General features: G+C 41.1%; 1 protein-coding gene across 1 annotated transcript in view; it reads right to left on the bottom strand.

The window, feature by feature from the left end:
* The window catches only part of CSTF3 (cleavage stimulation factor subunit 3), a 49,099-nt gene that overhangs the window by 10,583 nt on the left and 20,508 nt on the right, over window positions 1-18,008 (bottom strand). The window contains exons 4-10 of the mRNA XM_027705343.1: window positions 5,790-5,822; window positions 5,286-5,383; window positions 3,844-3,910; window positions 3,709-3,743; window positions 3,486-3,612; window positions 840-917; window positions 476-638 (exon numbers count right to left, since the gene is read on the bottom strand). Of these exons, the coding sequence (XP_027561144.1) occupies window positions 476-638; window positions 840-917; window positions 3,486-3,612; window positions 3,709-3,743; window positions 3,844-3,910; window positions 5,286-5,383; window positions 5,790-5,822 (601 nt within the window). The remainder of the gene's footprint in view (window positions 1-475; window positions 639-839; window positions 918-3,485; window positions 3,613-3,708; window positions 3,744-3,843; window positions 3,911-5,285; window positions 5,384-5,789; window positions 5,823-18,008) is intronic.

An 18,008-nucleotide genomic window follows, 5' to 3' on the forward strand; every position in this document is an offset into this window, starting at 1 on the left:
CATCTTGCACAATGGAAGTGTGAAGTACAAAAATCACCAAATAAATCAATGTTAACACTAACTGGCTACAATGATCACAACTGCAGCCCTTTTATATTGCCAGAAACTTTATTAATCAGAACCAGCAGCTAAAATCTGCTGAAGAACAACTCATTCAATATCAGCCATAAAAACTAGGATGTGATCCACTGTTTCCTGACTTCCAGTTGAAGTTCAGTGGCACATGACTATAGCACTGTCCCCCAAAATCCTTGTATTGCTTTCAGCTTGTGGTTTCAGCTTGGTTTGTACTTTCAGCTTGGCTTGAGTAAAATCTAGTTTGTTTTTTTAAAAGAACACTCACACAATTCAAGAAACTTGATTAACTTCTGCTCCAGCACGAATCCTGAACACCAAATCACGACATCATTTGTGCCGGAGGTCATTAACGAAGTCAGAAAACATAATTCTACCTGCCCTAACAGTATCTAATTACCTCTTTTTGTTATAAGAGTTTGATCTTCTGTTCGGAGAGGGTTGCTCTTTTCCCACTGGATGTACTTCTTCCACATGTCCACCTGCTGAGCCTCCTGGGGGGTGTTTTGAGGGGGCACAGAGGGAGCGTTGCGGTCCAGGCCTTTCATCACTGTCTCATATTCCTGAAGCAGAACCAACGTTTTGAAGAGCAGATTTAAACACATTCAGCTTATTTTATTTATCTTATGCTTTCTAAAATAGATACAAATATTTTATCAGACCAACCTTATTAACCTGACACAGCTTTATCTAAAACAAGAACCGATTTTAATGATAGCTTGTAGAATTAAAGAGAACAAAGGGAAGTCAACAGAAGGTTGTACCTTTGCAACGCGTCGTGCGTTCATATAATCTCTACTCCTGTCCTCGATCATCTTCTTAGCTAAGTGAATATTGATGCCCTGGAGAAGGGTGAAAAAATGAATTGGGAATTTGCAATTTCACTTCGGAAACACTGAATCTTATTTTACACAGGAAAGAGTTTGAAAAGGGATGGAATTTGAGCAAGGACAAAGTTATTTTAAAAGGTATTGCATTTCTCCTAATAAAAGTATGGGCAAGATCTTGTATCAGAGAACAAACTCACTACTAAAAATCAACTGACCTGAAGCACCTCAGCATACTTTTAATTACTTTCAAAAGTACTTTACATAAACTGCTGGGGGCAAAAGTGGAAAGAATGTGTTTGTGACTTACAATTCTGCTTTTAAATGATGATCAGTACTTAGTCACAGCTCCCTGCCTTGCTGCTCACCAGGTGACAGCATATGAACAACTCCATTTTCTCGTACAAGAAGTAACACAGATTGACCTCCAGGCTCTGCCTTCTCCTCTGTTCCTGAAGTGACAGCTTTTAAAAGAGGTTCTATTCAACATACTCCCAGCTGTGTACCTTTGTCAGTTGAGAGGGACTCAAGCTATGTCACCACTGAGAGTGGCACCCCTCCAGGACTGCACACAGGGGAGAGGGCTCTGCTGTGCTGCTGAGCAAGAGCAGAGGGGTTGGGGGCAGCTGGGCCCTGGTCACAGGGTCCTGGGCATGAACAAAACCACAAAGAACTGCTCTTACAGCAGGGCAAGAAACCTCCCTTTTGCTGCTGCCTGTGTGCGGGTGGATTTTGCTGGCGTGGCTTAGCAAGACTTTGAGGAAGGTGGGCACAGCTTTCAGTCCTATTCCAAACAGGCACCCAGGCTGGGTACTGACTCAGTAGGGAAGCAAAGGCACTGTGTGGGCTCGTGCAGGGTGCTGTGTGGGCTAGCTCACAAACCCAGTAATGCCCCAGTTAACCCAGGACCAGGCTGAGGATGCAGCTGGATCCTGCCGGGATGCACTCCCAGCTCAGCAGTGAGCCAAAGACTGTCCCTTTGTCACTGGGACAGCGGGCTCACTGGGGGTGTTGCCACTTTTGACCATTTAGTTAATTAAAGATAGTGGTGACTGACAGGCTGATATTGCTACCTGGTGGTGGCTATGGCTGAGCTGAAGGGAAGCTTGAGAACACTCAAATTAGAGCAAACAGCCATTAATCTTTCATACAAAGACCTGCACGTGATCGCTGTGTTGTTGGGCTACTGATGTGGGGAATCACCTCCCCCTCAAAGGTGAGGAGCATCTCCCTGTGCCAGGACCCCTGCAAGCAGCAGCCCTTCCCCTTGAGGCCAGTTTAGCCAGAACAGAAACCTGTGTCTGAGCAGAGCACTGGCCCTCAGCTTCCTGCAGCTCTGAACAGCCTGAGGGACAGGTTTGAGTTACAGATGTCAGCCAGACCTGCCTCAACCAGAAACTGGACAGGTTTGAGCTGTTGTTTTGACAGTCTTCCTATGTACTAATGAAAGGAGTGGGAACCAACAGTGACAGCCTCCATTCGCTATGTGGGAGGGGACGGGAAGGTTTACAGGGAAGTTGTATCAGAGATTTTCCTGCACAGGAGAAGGCACAGCACTGGATAACTTCCCTGCTGTCAGCAGGCTGGCTGGGGTGTCCCTGAACAACAGGGCAATGAGCTGTTACAGTACACGCTTGTGGGTCTGGATGCTTGGAGTTCTCCCACCCAGAGGTCCTCCCGTCCAGAGTTCTTCCACCCAGAGCTATTCCCACCCAGAGCTATTCCCACCCAGAGGTACTCCCACTTGCTAAGCACATCATGAGAGGTCATTAAGAGCACTACTTGCTTAATTAGCACCAAGGAAAGAGAAACTGGCCCTTCTTCCCTGCTCAGGGCACAGCTGGCCCACAGCATGCCAGCACCTGCCAGCCTGGGCACAATCAGCAGGACAAGGGAGAACGGTGGATGAGCATCCCTGCCTGGCAGTGCTGAGCATGAGGGCAGCTACACTCACATCTGCATTCTCACTGAGCTGACTGGGGCTGGTAAAACAGCTGGTAACAGATGTGTTTATAAATATACTGTAAAGGTGCAGCTACAGCTTAGCCTGTCAGGCCAATGAGCTGAGGTCACGCTCGCTCAAACTCATCGGAATGGATGCTGGAACGGCTTCGGGGGAAGGATGGTGAGGAGCATTTTACAAATACTTAAGACCATGTAACTTGATGCAGTGAAGGAAGTCCAAACCATCACAGCTGAATGCCATTTCACCCTGTTCAACTGGAAGTGAAAGGAGGGGAGTGCCTCCTGGGGGACACCAGCCCTCACTGCCACCTGTGCTGCTCCAGCTTCCATTAGATACATTCTCCATCCCTGGTGACAGAGATTTCTAACTCACCAGCAATTCCACTGGGAAATGGGGCAGTCAAACGTATCTTATGGAGAGTCTTTGAAATAAATTTTAAAATTCACTCAGGTACCTGTAGAGTTTTGCCCCAGGTCTTGGTACAAACTGCACACACAAAAGATGTTCATACTGCTGGTCACCGCTTTTATACTTAATTATTTAATGGATATGGTTCGGGCACCACATTTGGCTATTATTACTTTCTTAATGTCACAAACAATCATGTTGTTGATTACCTCTTCGTATTTGTTATAATCTCTCCAGAGCTGCTCTATGTTTATCATTGGATTCACACACCCACGCTGGTAAACCCTACGGACAGCTGTTATCCTCTGGTTCTCTGCATAGGATCCTACTGCTTCTCTAGAGAGTGGGAGAGAAATTCATGTCAGGTCATCACTGTGAACACCAGCATTACATCCACTGAGCTTAAAAAAAAGTCTTTTAGAAGGTACTTACACGCCTTTCAAAAAATTGATGTAATCCACCCAGATCTAAGTGAGAAAAAATATTACATATAATGAAACCAATGTTCAGTTGTACTTGTTAAAAAATTAGAAATAAAATGTGCTTTGATTAAAAAAAAAAACATACCTGGTATGACATGATTTCCATGCCAATCTTATCCAGAGCAAAATCATATGCCTGAGCCATTTTTTCTCTGAGGAAAAGAACAAACCACAAAGACCATAGAGCAAGTCTTCAGTATTTAAAAATTCTTTATTTAAAGAGCATTCTTTTGTGCAGCAAATTCTAACATTGAGGAATGAGAAATATCATTCAACGGCTGAGAGCAAAAACTGGCATTCAGATAGCTTTAAATTCTGTATTTAGGTTATGTTGGGGCTTTGCCTTTTTGTTTTATTTAAGAAAATTATTTAAAACTATTGGTGGCAATCCAGCACAATAACAGTTCCTGGTCCACCCTCCCAAGTCAGTGGAAACCCACGTGGACTACGAGAAGTTGAGAAGACAGAAAACAACTGCTCTCCACATCTTCTTAGCTGACAGATGCACTCATGGTTTCTTTTTTTTTCCTTTTTCCCCTCAGATCTTTTTGCAATTCTCCAGCAATACCAAAACTCTGGGGCAATTAGGATTAGCTCCCTTGCGTGGAAACCGATTTCTTGGTCCCCCAAATTCAAAGTATTTTCCTTCAGATTTAAAATGTTCACAGAATTTCCTTGGTTAAGTTTCAACTATGACTGTTTTTTCTCCCTACCACTTCTCTCCCCGTTTCCTTTACTCAAACATACTTCAGTACCCTCTTACCTCCTTGACAAGATTAACAGGAAAAAGAGAAGAAAGTTAAATTGGATAAAAAGATTGGGGATGGGGGAGTGGGCATTGGTACTTTTAAAACTGTTTCAAAACAGTCTTGCAAAAATAGAAAACCCTGCTTTTTCCCTCTGTTAATGCATTACTTATCTTGCCAGTTATTGTGCAAAGTAATTATGGTGGGCTGGGGAAGAGAGATTTTATAGACACTGGAAGTTACTGATATTTTCTGAAAATCAGTCCACAGGATTCTAAACAAGCAAAATGTTTAGTAACTGAAAAGGGATGAAAATTAATACAGCCCAAAATTCTGACACCCTGAATTTTATGCTTTTTTTTCTGCATTCCAAACCTTTTCTCCAAGGCCTGAACTATCTCCTGTTACTGGTCAAATACAGTACAGATGGAATCAATGCTGAATTTTGTGGAGACTCTAAACAGGACACTGAGGGCAGGGACAACAAAATCCCCTCTCCCATCTGCAGGGAACTGCCATGGATACACCAGCTGCTCCCCTGCTCTTGTCCAGCCTTGTTATATGAATCCAGACTAAGGCAGCAATTTTACCCGGGAAACTCAGTTAAAGAAACTTTAAAGAAAATGTTTTCTAAATGCAGATTATACATCAAACCCCCAATACTCCACCGGAATATCCCCAGACAGATTTGTCACACAGGTTCCTCCCCACCCCCTAGTCAAAAATGAAGAAGAAATTCACCATAAAACTAGAATAATTCAGAGCAACTCTGTTAACTTACTTGTAACTAGGCAGCTTCCCCTTGGTTTCTCGTACATAGGAAAGGTAACATTTCCATAAATCAATGTGTAAAACCTTCATAAGGCATCGCTGAAATAACTGTTTAATACATCAAGAAGATGTGATCAGGATTCCAGATACAGAAATTAGGTTTCTACTTTCAAAACTATACAGTATGGATTAAAATAATCTTAGTAATTATGATTGAGATTTATAAGAAAGAGTAAGTTAAACTACTCATTCCTTTGAATAAAGCATCTCTGTGCTATGCAAGGGAACTGGAGAGAATTAAGCAGAAAAATCCCCATGCACAACTCACTGATTACAGCTTATTATTATTATTATTTGTTGTAGCAACAACAAACCAATTGTAATGATACTTTTTATCTGTGTCTTTGAATAGCACATTCAATGACAGCTATGGCTTTTTTCAATCTGATACAGCCCAATCCCAAGGTACTTTTTCTTGCTATAGAAATATATTACATATATTAATAGGACTCACCTTTTCCACTTTGTCATAATTTTTTGCTTTAATCTATAGGAAAGCAGAAAAAAACAAATCACTTAAGAAACTACTTTTGAATAGTAGGAATATATTCTTTTTACAGTACTACAGCATTCCAATTTGTACTTTGGCTGCCTTGAACTAATTACACTGTAACACCATATAATGTTGCAAAAATATAATTAAACACACAAAAATCATGTACTTTGCATAGCTTTTGCAAAATTGGCAGGCTTTTTATTTTTATTTTTAATTCTTCACTTCCAAAATGTAGGTATCAGTAGGCAAAGCTGCTTTCCTGTATTCTGGTTTGAACAGCCAGACTTAGCCTCTAATGTCAAGATATTCTATTGCCTCCAGTGCATATATTGACTTATGTACCAAAGGTTCTAGATCAAGATTTAGTAAATTAAGGGTAAAACACCATATTTACAAAACTACTAGGCTAATAAATCTATTACACTTGAAAATTTATTTCTTAAACATCCATGCTGATGCTGGATGAGGGAATAATAAACATGAAGAACCTGTTTTCTGAGAGGTGCCCCAGCCCTGGTGCTCCCAGGAGGGACCAAACCACACACACATCTCGTCACCAGTTTCATTCACACAGCTCACACACCACAAGGGCAGAGCATGAAACCACCCAGCAACCAACAGGCTGCCTTTCAGACAGGACAAAGAAAAGCACGACACTGCTGAGCAGGACAGACTGGCATCCTTCACGTATTTATTAGCTCCAGTTACAGCAACATGCCAGGCAATCTCTGGAGACACACCCCGAAGAAACAAGGAAAATCAACAACAGCCTTTAGAAGATGCTTATCTTCGTTGAAGTAAAGAATTTTTAATGAAATAAGGATTCATTATGCTGTGTTGCATTTGTAAAGCATCAAACCTCCCCTTTAAATCTCATTGCTCTTCATTTACTTAGAGGATTCGAGCTCAGCAGGAGCAGTTCCGAAAGCCTTTCTCTCCACTTCCCCAAGGATCGTGGTGGCAGGCAGCAAACAGCACCCTTCTGCACCAGCTATTCATTCTTTCACTTTATATCATTCCCACACTAAAGCACAACAGAATTTTTAATGGAAGCATTAGGAGACACCGACTCACGTGCAGGAGACCTAAAATAAGTAAGCCCTGTACTGCACCGTGCTCTGCCTTTCCTGCCTCCCGCTTCCCGAGTGTCCCTACTCCCACAACACCCAGTCCCGAGAGCCTTAACATTGCCCTCACTCCTGAACAAGATCAATTAAAAACAAGAGCACTCGAACACGTTTTGAAGAAAAACTTTAATGGCACACATGGCAGACTGGACCCTCGTGTCATACCCCACTCCAACCGGAGCAGTGACCCGCCCAGCCTGAAAGACTTTCACAAAATCCAGCTCTGCAGAAAGTTAAGCCCAATTGTGTCTTGCACACACGAGTTTCACACAGTCTTCCTGCAAACTACTCAGTTAAAAGACGGCTGACCAGAGAAATGACCAATTACAGACACAACACTGCTGTGAAGTAACACTTCACTAAAACCCGGAGGTGGCGTTTCTGTGCTCTGGAGAACACCTCTAACCCCTGGTAACACACCCTGACCCCACACGCTCTCAGGGACGTGTCCACATCCTACTGCCACTTTCTCACAAACTTTTTGAGTTGAGCACATTCTTTCTGCCTTTAAAGAGCACTCCTAATAATTGCAGGGTTGTTGAGATGGAAGGTTTTTTTTGTGGACACGAATTAAGGAGCCTGATGCTGCTCTGCTTCCAGTTGAAGGAAAGTACATTCTTACATTTTAAATTTCTCATTCCTTTAGAGTCCAAAAGAAAGGAAGACATCACCCATTTTTACTTCATGCTTTTTTGACAGTAATTTTTCAGGTTCCTCAGCACATCTGACAATATGATGAAAAGGATTCAACTCTCACTAAAGAGAAAGAGCTCCCAGTCCATACCTCCCACGTCTGGCAATCTCCTTCTTCTATCCTTGGTCACCAAGTCAAAAAGAACAACTGAACCTTGGTTTGTACATCTTAGCACACAGCACAGCTGCCTGCACCTTTTTTCCCTTGCACTTAACTCAATAAAGCCTTCAAGAGGATGTGCAGAATTAATTTGTTTTTAATAGAGTGAGACGGGAGATAGCACGAATTCTTTTCTTTTAATGAAAATTAAATAAAATTAATTCATGGCTTTGTCACTGACAAAAGGCATCACCTTGTAGTTATTCAGGAACAAGATGAAAAATAATTTTTAGAAGCTCAGAATGAAAAGCTGTAAGCAGGCAGAGCAAAAATGAGTGTAGCCATGTAAACGGTGCCACACACCCCAAGACAATTCCTAAACGAAGCTGGGAATGCTCTCTGCCTGCTCAGCACTTCCCCTTGCTCCTCCAACATCCAAAAGCCCAGTGACAACTATGACTCAGCAGAAGTGAACTCCAGTGACCTCAGTAATTGCATCCAGCATCAGGTCATCCCATTTGCTTATAGAGCAACTTTATTAGTGCCTGGCAGCACTGTCACCAGGCAACAAAACACAGAGCACAAGGGATACATATCCACTGGGCTGCATGCACCTCCCATAACCAAACACCTTGTAGAGTATTTTGCTGACAAAAGAAGGAATACTCTTCATTTGCATGTGTTATGACTCAAAGCTAAGGATTTTCTACGTGAATTATCAGGTATATGACAAGCTGCTGAGCACATCGAGTCAGTGTTCTGTATTTGTTAAATCCACACAAATGGTTTGACATCTGAAAATTCAGAAATCTTGGTACCAGCAAAGGTAGGAGGTTGGAGACCAGCAGGATGCATTAAAAAAAAAATAAAGGAAAAGAAAAGCAATATTGGCCAATGCTTATTGGGTCTCTCAATGGAGAAGCAAATTCCTGCAGGAATTTGTTTGCCTTTCTTAGCTCCCCACTCCCAAGCAAACATCGTGGCAGCCCTGGCTCAGGGATGGCACAGGAGTGGGGAAAGTCCACCCCCCCCCAGCAAGGGCACAGGCTGCCTGCAGGACCCATCACACATTCCTGTTACATTTCTTGGTTTCCTATTACAGACACAGGATGTGGAAAAGCATAAAGAATTGACATTAAACTGTAATTTTGCCCTTAAAAGACAAACATTAAGTGAACTATAGATTATCCTTTAATTTCCAAGGCTGCCTGGATTCCTATTCTGATTTCTTTAATTGAGGAGGCCGGTGTTACCCTCACAGAGGTTGACAAAGGAGTGGCTCCACGAGTCCACCTCCTACTCAATGAGCTGAGACACTGCCATTCCAAGGTAAAATCCATACAGATGAGTGTCTCCCCTCCATCCTTGAAGACTACACAAATGCCACCTTGTCTGACCAGCCATACTTGGACACTCCTGTAATAAAACACACCTGACCCTCTGCCTTCCTCTGCCTGTGGCAATGAGAAATTCCACCCCTTTTGCTGAAAGAGTAACTTTAAATTTGATGCTCTAATAGGAAATTTAAGTCACTACTGTATCAGCTTTGTACAAGGTGAATTCATAATAAGTTAAATTTCTTCCCAGAATATACAGTGTGATTCCCTATAATGAGCTTCACCAACATTCAAAGGCAAAACTTAATCCATAGATTACATAGCACTTCACCCTTTTTAACAGACCTTTACAAGACATATGAACCACTTATGATCGTGCAAGGCACGTCATTTTACTAATCCAGGGACATAAAACTATTTGTAGTTGCCTGGCAACATACAACACAAGCCTGAAAAGCATCCCAGTTTTGTTTTAACCTTTTTGGTGTTTCTTGCTTTCCATCAAGCTCCTGAGGAAGCCAAGTTAGTATGTGGTAATTAAGGACCAGCATGGCTTTTTCTGTCATCCATTTCTATGTCCCAACTCCATCTTCCTTTTCTTCAATGGTTATTTTCCAGGGAAAGAATTTGTTTCTCAAGCATAAAATCTAACACTCCCTTACCCACTGCCTCCAGCTCTCCCCTTGGTGAGGTAGGTGCTCTTGCTCTCTACTCTAGCCACTGCCTCTGCACTACTCAGGGGTTTTTTGTGCTTTTTTTGGAAGAGGGACCTGAAGAGAAACTCTGTGCACCCCTGGCAGACTGCACCAGCTGACAAGGGACAGGCTGGGAGAGAAGGAAACGCCACAGCTGTGCAGGTGTTAACCTTCTGAGAATTCTCCTGAAATCTGGATTTGTTATAAATACTAACGTGCATGCACCAGCCTTAATGTTAGCTGGGGGTTTTTTTGTTGGTTGGTTTTGAAAAAACCATACACTACATATGTTTCAGAGTACAAAATTACAACCAGATCCTACACGTATGTATTTGGAAGTATTGCTCTTGTTTATTAGCTGAAGGGAACTCACTGTGAAAGACCTATATTCGTTCGCAGTTACATGACTAGGTTTTAGACAAATAAACGTTAACATTTTAAAAATAAAATCAGACCACCTAAAATCTATCATGACTGAACCCATTTGCCTTTTCTTTTTTTACATCTTGATTGCTAGAGGAAAAGAGTCAACTCCCAACCTTGAGCACAGTGGGATGTAATTTCCATCTCCACCAGGACAGAACTGTCAGTGTAATCAAATACACTCACATTTCTCTACTGTTTCCAAAATACAGGCTAGGGCTGGCTGGAGAGATGTTCCCACTTTACTTGCAGAATAAATACAGCTTGGAACACAGCAGTTCAAACTTCTCAGACAGCCTCAAAGAAAGGATGGAGAGATGCTGATTCTCTGTTCTATCTTTAGCACATTTGGCCTTTTGCTATTTGCTGAGGCTCCCAGTCAGTGACTAATTTCATGAGCACTTAATGTGACAAACTTGCTTTCCTACAGGTCAAGTAACAGCAATTAGCCTTGCAAATAACAAACCAGGTTCTGATAAAGGTAAAATGCAGGACTAACGCTGCACTTCCACGTGCTCATTAACCCAGCGAGGCTGGATTATAACTGTCTAAATAACTGGATGTAAAACTTATCTAACATATGCCCAACAAAGCACATATTTCATTTGTGCAAGATATTCCAGGGCTTAAGCAATGAAATGCTTTATTTAAAAGCATTAGCATACAATTGGAGATGTAGTTTCTGTAATATATTGTTTTACTACAATCTGTACCAGCTAAGGATTGAATGATTGGGTATTTCTGTAGCCTTTATTTTGAGTTTTAATATTCCCTGTGAATACAGCTTTTATCTTGCTATTAGTAAACCCTGCAAGGAAGAGGTATAGTACACTGACTATGGGAAAACTCGTTTTCTCAAAAGGCAGTGAGATTCTACGTGTTTTCAGAACAGTGTAATGTCTCACATGCACATGGTTATGTGTCTCAATTTCAAAGTCTACCATAAAATGGGATTTGAAAAGTTCCTTAAAATTATTCTAAATTAAATGTCTCCAACCACTATTACAAGTATTATTTCTAGAGCTTCCTGAACCATGGTATTACACCAAAATCTAAAAGTCATGTTGTTTACACTAGATACAGCATCACTTGGAAAACAGGTTTCAGTCATTGCAGCCAAAAAAACAGCTATAATGTAGAGAGGGAGAAAGACCCACTACCGTGCAATCCTTTTTTGAGGAAACCTAAGAGCAGAGTATTTCAGGTGGAAGGAACCTACACTGGTCACCTTGTCCAACTGCCTGACCACTACAGGGCTGACCAAAAGCTCAAGTATGTTGTTAAGGGCAGTGCCCAAATGACACTTAAACACCAACAGGTTTGGGGCATCAACCATGTCTCCAGGAAGCCAGTCCCAGTGTCTGACCACTGGGATCTTCCTGATCACAATCATCTCTTAGGTTTCACAGTTGCCTCCTGATTACCAGACGAGTGGTCTGTGACATACACTGTCGTATATTTATAGTTACATATACTCTCAATTTGCTCACAGTATTTAGGAATAAATAAATTTTACAGTCACTAAGATTATTGGTTCTGCTAATGAACAGAACCTGTAATTCTGCAAATCCAATTACCAGTTAATATCCTGCATCAAGAACAGGCACCTCCTGAGCAGCTAGTGAAAAAGGTAAGTTTTTATAGCAAAATTCTGAGCCACATTACCATTTTCAGTAGTAAAAGGTGGTGATGTCTACAGGTAAAGTGGTAACTAGTAAATGAAGGGCAGCAGTTCTCATAAGAAGCCAAGTTGCAGTGGGAAATGGGGACCAGTGGCAGAGCCAGAGAGAGCTGCATAAACAGCCAGTAACAGGTAAGGCTGTTCCTCTTCTTGAAAATTGTCTTTACAGCCTCATCACCCCAAACTTTTAATAACCTTCAGGAACATTAAACAAAGCTCACCAGGTTAACACATTCTACCCACATTTCTCCTCCCAGAGGCAGCAGCCTAGAGAGATCACTGCATGAACTCCTCCACCACCTGAGTAATGATATAAACAAAGAATAAAACAGGTGTGCCTGAAGACTTGAAAAGACTATTTTCAAAACTTTGAGCATAGAAATAGATTTATCTGGAAGTCTGGGAAAAAAGAGACCCAGCTGCACCTGCCTGAGGGTGGCAAGGGAGCAGCTCAGAGCAGAAGTCTTCAGAAAAGAGGACAAAAGAACTTGTGAAATGCGACTCTGCAGGCAGAGAGCAACATGACCCAGTTAAAGCAGTGTTAAGAGTCATTCTTAATTTAAAAAAACCTATGTAAAGAAGTAATTACCAATTCAAAAAACCTGCAAGTGGAAGGTGTCTTTTTCTAATAAACTAAAAAATCCAGCACCTTTAATTTTCAGATGTATTAGGAAAGATACCAATCCCTACCAATACACGAATAGAATATCCTAAGGTATGAACAAACTATCTGCTTTCTGCAAGTGCAGCAATACAAGCACTGAGAACCTGGACAACCTCCCTGAACAAACTTACAGTAAGCGTTGATCTAGAAGTGATGAAAGACTGATGATGCATTGCAATAAAGAAACTTAACTTTGCTGCTAACAATAGAGTGTGGGATATTTAAGTAGTACCTACCCCATCTAATTCCTAAGTATGTACTCCAGTGTAAAGAACAAGGACTTTGTTAACAAATAAGAGAGCTCAGAGACAGAGCTACTAAATATAGTTGCTGTGCTTCAGTTTACATCTTAGTGCAAATGGAGTAATTTTCACATCCCGATAAATCTTCAGGACATCTGACTCTGCTCCCTCACAAAAATGCTGCCTCTTAGTCCTGCAGGGAGGGCCTTCCTTCCTGTTAATCTTTGAAAAGCATGCAAAACTTTCAGGCATCACTATCAAGAGACCAGAGAGAGGCTGTACAGAGAAATACTTATTTATAGGCAGCCTGAAAAAAAACTTGGGATGATAAAACTCTGAAGTGATTTTTCCAGTTGGAGAATGATACTGAATTGCAATCACTGATTCGTTCCCTACCTCATTTATTTCTAACATCACATCACATACACCTCTTTCCTTTGTTTTCAATCTGGATTATAAAAACAAAGCAATTTTTTCAAGTGTATTTTCTCTTCCTTCCTATCTATGGCATTCTACTGCTATCTCGTCTCATTTTGCTTAAGTTGTATTACTTCCTTTCCAAAACACTCTTTCAGGAAAAAAAGGCAGATTTGCCATGATGTCAAAACACCAAACCCACCTGTTACTACTTGCATTGCTATTCTCCTTCCTGACAAACTGAGCCCCATTATTGCAAACATCTCTTGTGAACTGCTATAATTCGAGTGAAGGTGCAGGAACAGCCCTTTTCAAGCCATGACAAAAAGCACACTCTATGTTCTTCAGAAAAGAAGACAGACAACTTCACCTATCTGTTACTTCACCACCCTACACATCTGACATTTAAAAATTGCCTAGAAATTGAAGGTGAAGAAGAGAACTGCTCCATGTCTAGGGTTTCTTTCCCTGTGAGTACTGCCTCAGTCTCCTGAACTGATTGTTCTCTGCTGTACTGGGTGAAGCTCACAGATACACAGCTCATATAAAGCAGCAGCACTACCAGCTTTTCTTCCTTGTTCTACTTCTACCCATTCTTTAATATCTGCTCCAGATTAGGAAAACTATTAGCTTTTTCATTTAGGCAATTTGCCCATGATCAAATTCAATGTAATATTAGCTGTATGAAGTAGTTTACATATGCTGAGCATCCACTCCTTTCTACTTCAGACCCAGATTCTCAATTTGTCCGCAGATCTCATTTTAATGAAAAGTCAATTTTCAGCCTGCCCTGTGGCTTGTAATTTCCTTTTCAATGTCACACTCCCTTTAAGCCACAGCAGAAAACACCCCCCTACACTCACACCCCTGCAAACTACCTCGCTTCCTTCCCAACTTACGCATTTGGGTTCTTCCTATGCACTTTAGTCCACCTCTGCTTCTCATTCCTGTTTCTCAAGGTCTCTTGTATTTTACAGAAGCAGTGGGAAGTTTTAAGACGTGTTTTCAGATGCCTAACATCAACAGACCTACTGGGATCCTCTGCAGTTCTTAGGAAGCAGCAGTGCTTTTTCTCCTAGAACCCGTTTTATATTGTTTAACTCTCAACCTACAGGACTCAAAAGCACATATAGCACCCACGGATTGCAAGAGACATGACAAAATGCAATGAGAGAAACAAAAGACTTGCTGGCTTATCTGTTGGCCAGATCATTAAAAAGTTAAATTAAGAGGGAAGCCTAAAGGCAGTGTATTTGGTCCATCTCATCGGGCTAGAGATCCCTAATTGGTGAACTCAGATAAATGACACTGTTTGTGTGCCTCAGCCCCATTTCATGAACAAACAGTCCCTCAGCAGGGGCAATGCAATTGGACATTCGCACTCCTCTGATCTTTTTTTCCCAGCTATATTTGGTAAGGTAATAGGCACCAGTGCCTTGCACAAGGTAGGCAGCCTGAGGAGCACAGACACACTGCAGTCTGCCAGTGAGACGTTACCCCATAACCCAACCTAAAAACCCCTTGCAACCCTAAGCCCTTAAAAACAAGGCAGGAATCAAACCACTGCAACAGGTTACAAGTCATAAATGGGCTGTGAGGCATCACCACCTGAGGGAAAAATAAAACCAGTTGTTCCACTACACAGATCTCACACCTTACAAGGCTCTAACTTAAGATCTAATTTATTAAGGCTCTGAATTTAAAATGATTGAGATTCTTTTCACTTCTATCAGAAATCAGTGTTCATTACAGTAACAGAGAGTTATTAGAAAAATCATTCCTCCTTGCACTTTGCTATCCTCAATATATATCAGAAAGAGTAAGAAAGCAAAATTGGTTAAAAAGTGGCAATTTACTATTTAATTTGAGGTTATAGCTTGGGAAAACAGGGTATTTTAGGTGCATTAAGTTCCCCATTAGGTTTATAGTTCGATCATTTCTCACTATACCCATCACACCTACAGTTTTGACACATTCTTTTCAAATATGCTCGCATAAAAGGCCAGAAAAGAATAAGTTAAATACCCATATTTTTTTCACACAGTCAATTATGGTATTTCAGAAAATTTGTTTCAGTAAAATATAGTTATCAAATAATACTAATTTTTATGGAAGTTTTTAAGAAGTCTCTGTTCATTCACCAAGAATCTATGTTAATAATACACCCGAACGATTTAGAATTTTGGAGATCTTCCTTTTTAAAGGGATGCTTGAATATCTGCTTTTTAAAAAAGCAACACATCTACAAGGCAGAGGTCCCTTAAATGGCCTCCATACTGACTTAGCAAAAAGGGCTAAAAGCCCAAATGAACACATTAGGACCAGAAGGAACTGCTGCCCTTTCGGGTGCTCAAATTCAGTCACAGACCATGCATTAATGCCTCTCATTTTCCAGCATGGTACTGGTCTACTAAAAGCTCTCCTCAAAACAAAGACAGCCAAACAAGCAATTCTTCTCAGGAAAAGGAAGCTCAAGAGCCTTTGAGGTGGCTCAAAGAGTAAAAAATGGTACTCCCATAATATTAGCACAAGACCAGCTTGGCCCGTTAGCAGATGACAAATTGTTCTTAACGCTTTGTCTCTGCAACTAGAACGTCAAGAGCAGTTTTCCAGTAATTTGTAGCAAAAATGGCCCAAAGAATGGTTCCCAAAACCCATCAGACTGATCCTGAGTTCCAAAGGTGCCTGGAGGCTCTCATGTCAGACCACAGAAGCCAGTTGTCTCACCACAGGAAACCAAGAAGCAGAAATCCCCAAGTCAATAGCGCAGGTTAACGCTCAGGCACAAGGAATTCTCTGCACCTGCATCTCAGCATCGACATGCAGTTCACAAGATGTATATTCCATTACAAAATAAACCTTACTAAAGGTAACCTAAACCCAAACTGAGCACACTTGAACTGCAATGCTACGAAAATAACCTTAGGGAGGGATGTGGTTCCTGGTTTTGCCATGGATTTTCTATGAGATCATGAAGAAACATTTATTACGTCAATAATTTACTAAACTGGGATAATAATCTGCTTCAGATAACGATTGAGCTGCTTTTGTTTTACAGCAATGAGGCACTCCTGCTGAAATTCTGGAAATAACCATATTTTTCTAACACAGGCAGCTGCCCTAATCAAAAATCCTTCTGCCAGAAATCAAGGAAATTCTCTTCTGTGTCTTTTATGAGAATGCATATTTTTAATCATAGTTACTGAAAGTCTGATCTATAATATTAAAAAAGGAAAGACTGTATTTGAAAAGTCAATTACAGAATTAAACACCCAGATTTCTGCCTTTTGGCAACAAAGAGAAAACAAAACTCACTAGAAAAGTAGCATTTAGTGGTAAGAATTAATAGTTTCCTTCAAGATATGAGTTTTATTGCAGGGTTTTCTCAATATCTAGTTACCAAGTCTGGACTGATCACCAACAGCCTAATCTGAAACCACACGAACAATGCAAATATTTTTGGTTAAAGACTTAATCCAAAAACACTTAGGTGCATAGGCTCTGCACAACTACACTGGGTCCTCTGCTTCCAGAATACTCGAATTTGAGTGCAATTACTATCCTAGCTAATGAGACTGCTTAGTACATTAAAAAAAACCAGGTTTCTAGAAGATTTAAATGCTATACTGCTTTTCCCCATTTAAACACTGTATAAGTAGTTTTTAAAGTGGCTTCCCCTTCTCCTTCTCTTTTAAACTTCAGCTTCATGCCCTGCTGGGCTTCCCTCTGTGGGAACAGTCTCACTTCATAAAACAGGGTCAAGACAAAAACATATGCATAGCTATTTTTAAGTCTGTCTGAGTTGACAGTAGTGCTTAGATAACATTAAATGACGTTACACTTGAATAATTGGCTACACAGAGATGCACTAAAGCTGGAAAATAAAACCACAGATCACACATCCCCATGCTTTAGAAATGAAAGCCATGTAGGTGACATTGCTGCTGAAAGGAGAGAGGGGTTAGCTCTACACTGACATCTAATTTTACAGGTCAGCTCAAAATAACTTACACTTTATGTGAGGTTGGCTTGTGTTTGTGGGTTTTTTATACGCTCCATGCAATTAGAATTGTAAGATTAAACCCCATTTAAGACAACTGTACTTCTGAGATAAAAGACTTGCACAGACAATTCATTATGTTGTTCCTATTTGAAATTCATTGGTTAGCAGAGAGAAGAGCTGTTCTGAGGCCAGATTTCAATGTAACAAAGATCCCCTATGCTAACATTCATTTCACATGCAGCCCTGGTAGGTGCATTTGCAGCTTGTTTCACATCTTAGGGGAAAGATGAAATGTAGAAGCATGTCATAAAAGCAGGATAGAAACTCACAGCCCTTGGAGCCTACACAAGAGTGAGATGGAATACAACTGAATTCCCAGTTTCCTCCCACCTCCCTCTCCCCATCTGAAGAAATACCAGGAGTTAGGGTCATGTATTTCAGCTAAAGATTCTGATTTGGGGGTAGTGAAAAGACACTGGCACAGGCAAACCCCTAGACCTGCCAAAGAAAGGTTAGACCTGGTCTATATGCTATAAAGAACACCCTGCTTATGACCAGATATGTGCTACTGTTACCAACACCTGCACAGAACTAATAAATACCACCAGTAGTTCTGCCCTCCTGTGCTACAGAGCACTCACAACAATTAGTTTCTTTTCAGGAAAGCCCCGTGTGGTACTAATCATCCCGTTTCTTTGTTGCTTTTCATGGTGAAAAGAGTGTTTTCTTCTCCATCCACCCATCACCAAGTGCTGTCCATGCAGAACCAGGCACATTCTAGGCAACTGCTGTTTT

This window comes from Neopelma chrysocephalum, unplaced genomic scaffold (genome assembly GCF_003984885.1).
Source record: "Neopelma chrysocephalum unplaced genomic scaffold, ASM398488v2 Primary Assembly neopelma1_323, whole genome shotgun sequence".
Classification (NCBI taxonomy): Eukaryota; Metazoa; Chordata; class Aves; order Passeriformes; family Pipridae; genus Neopelma; species Neopelma chrysocephalum.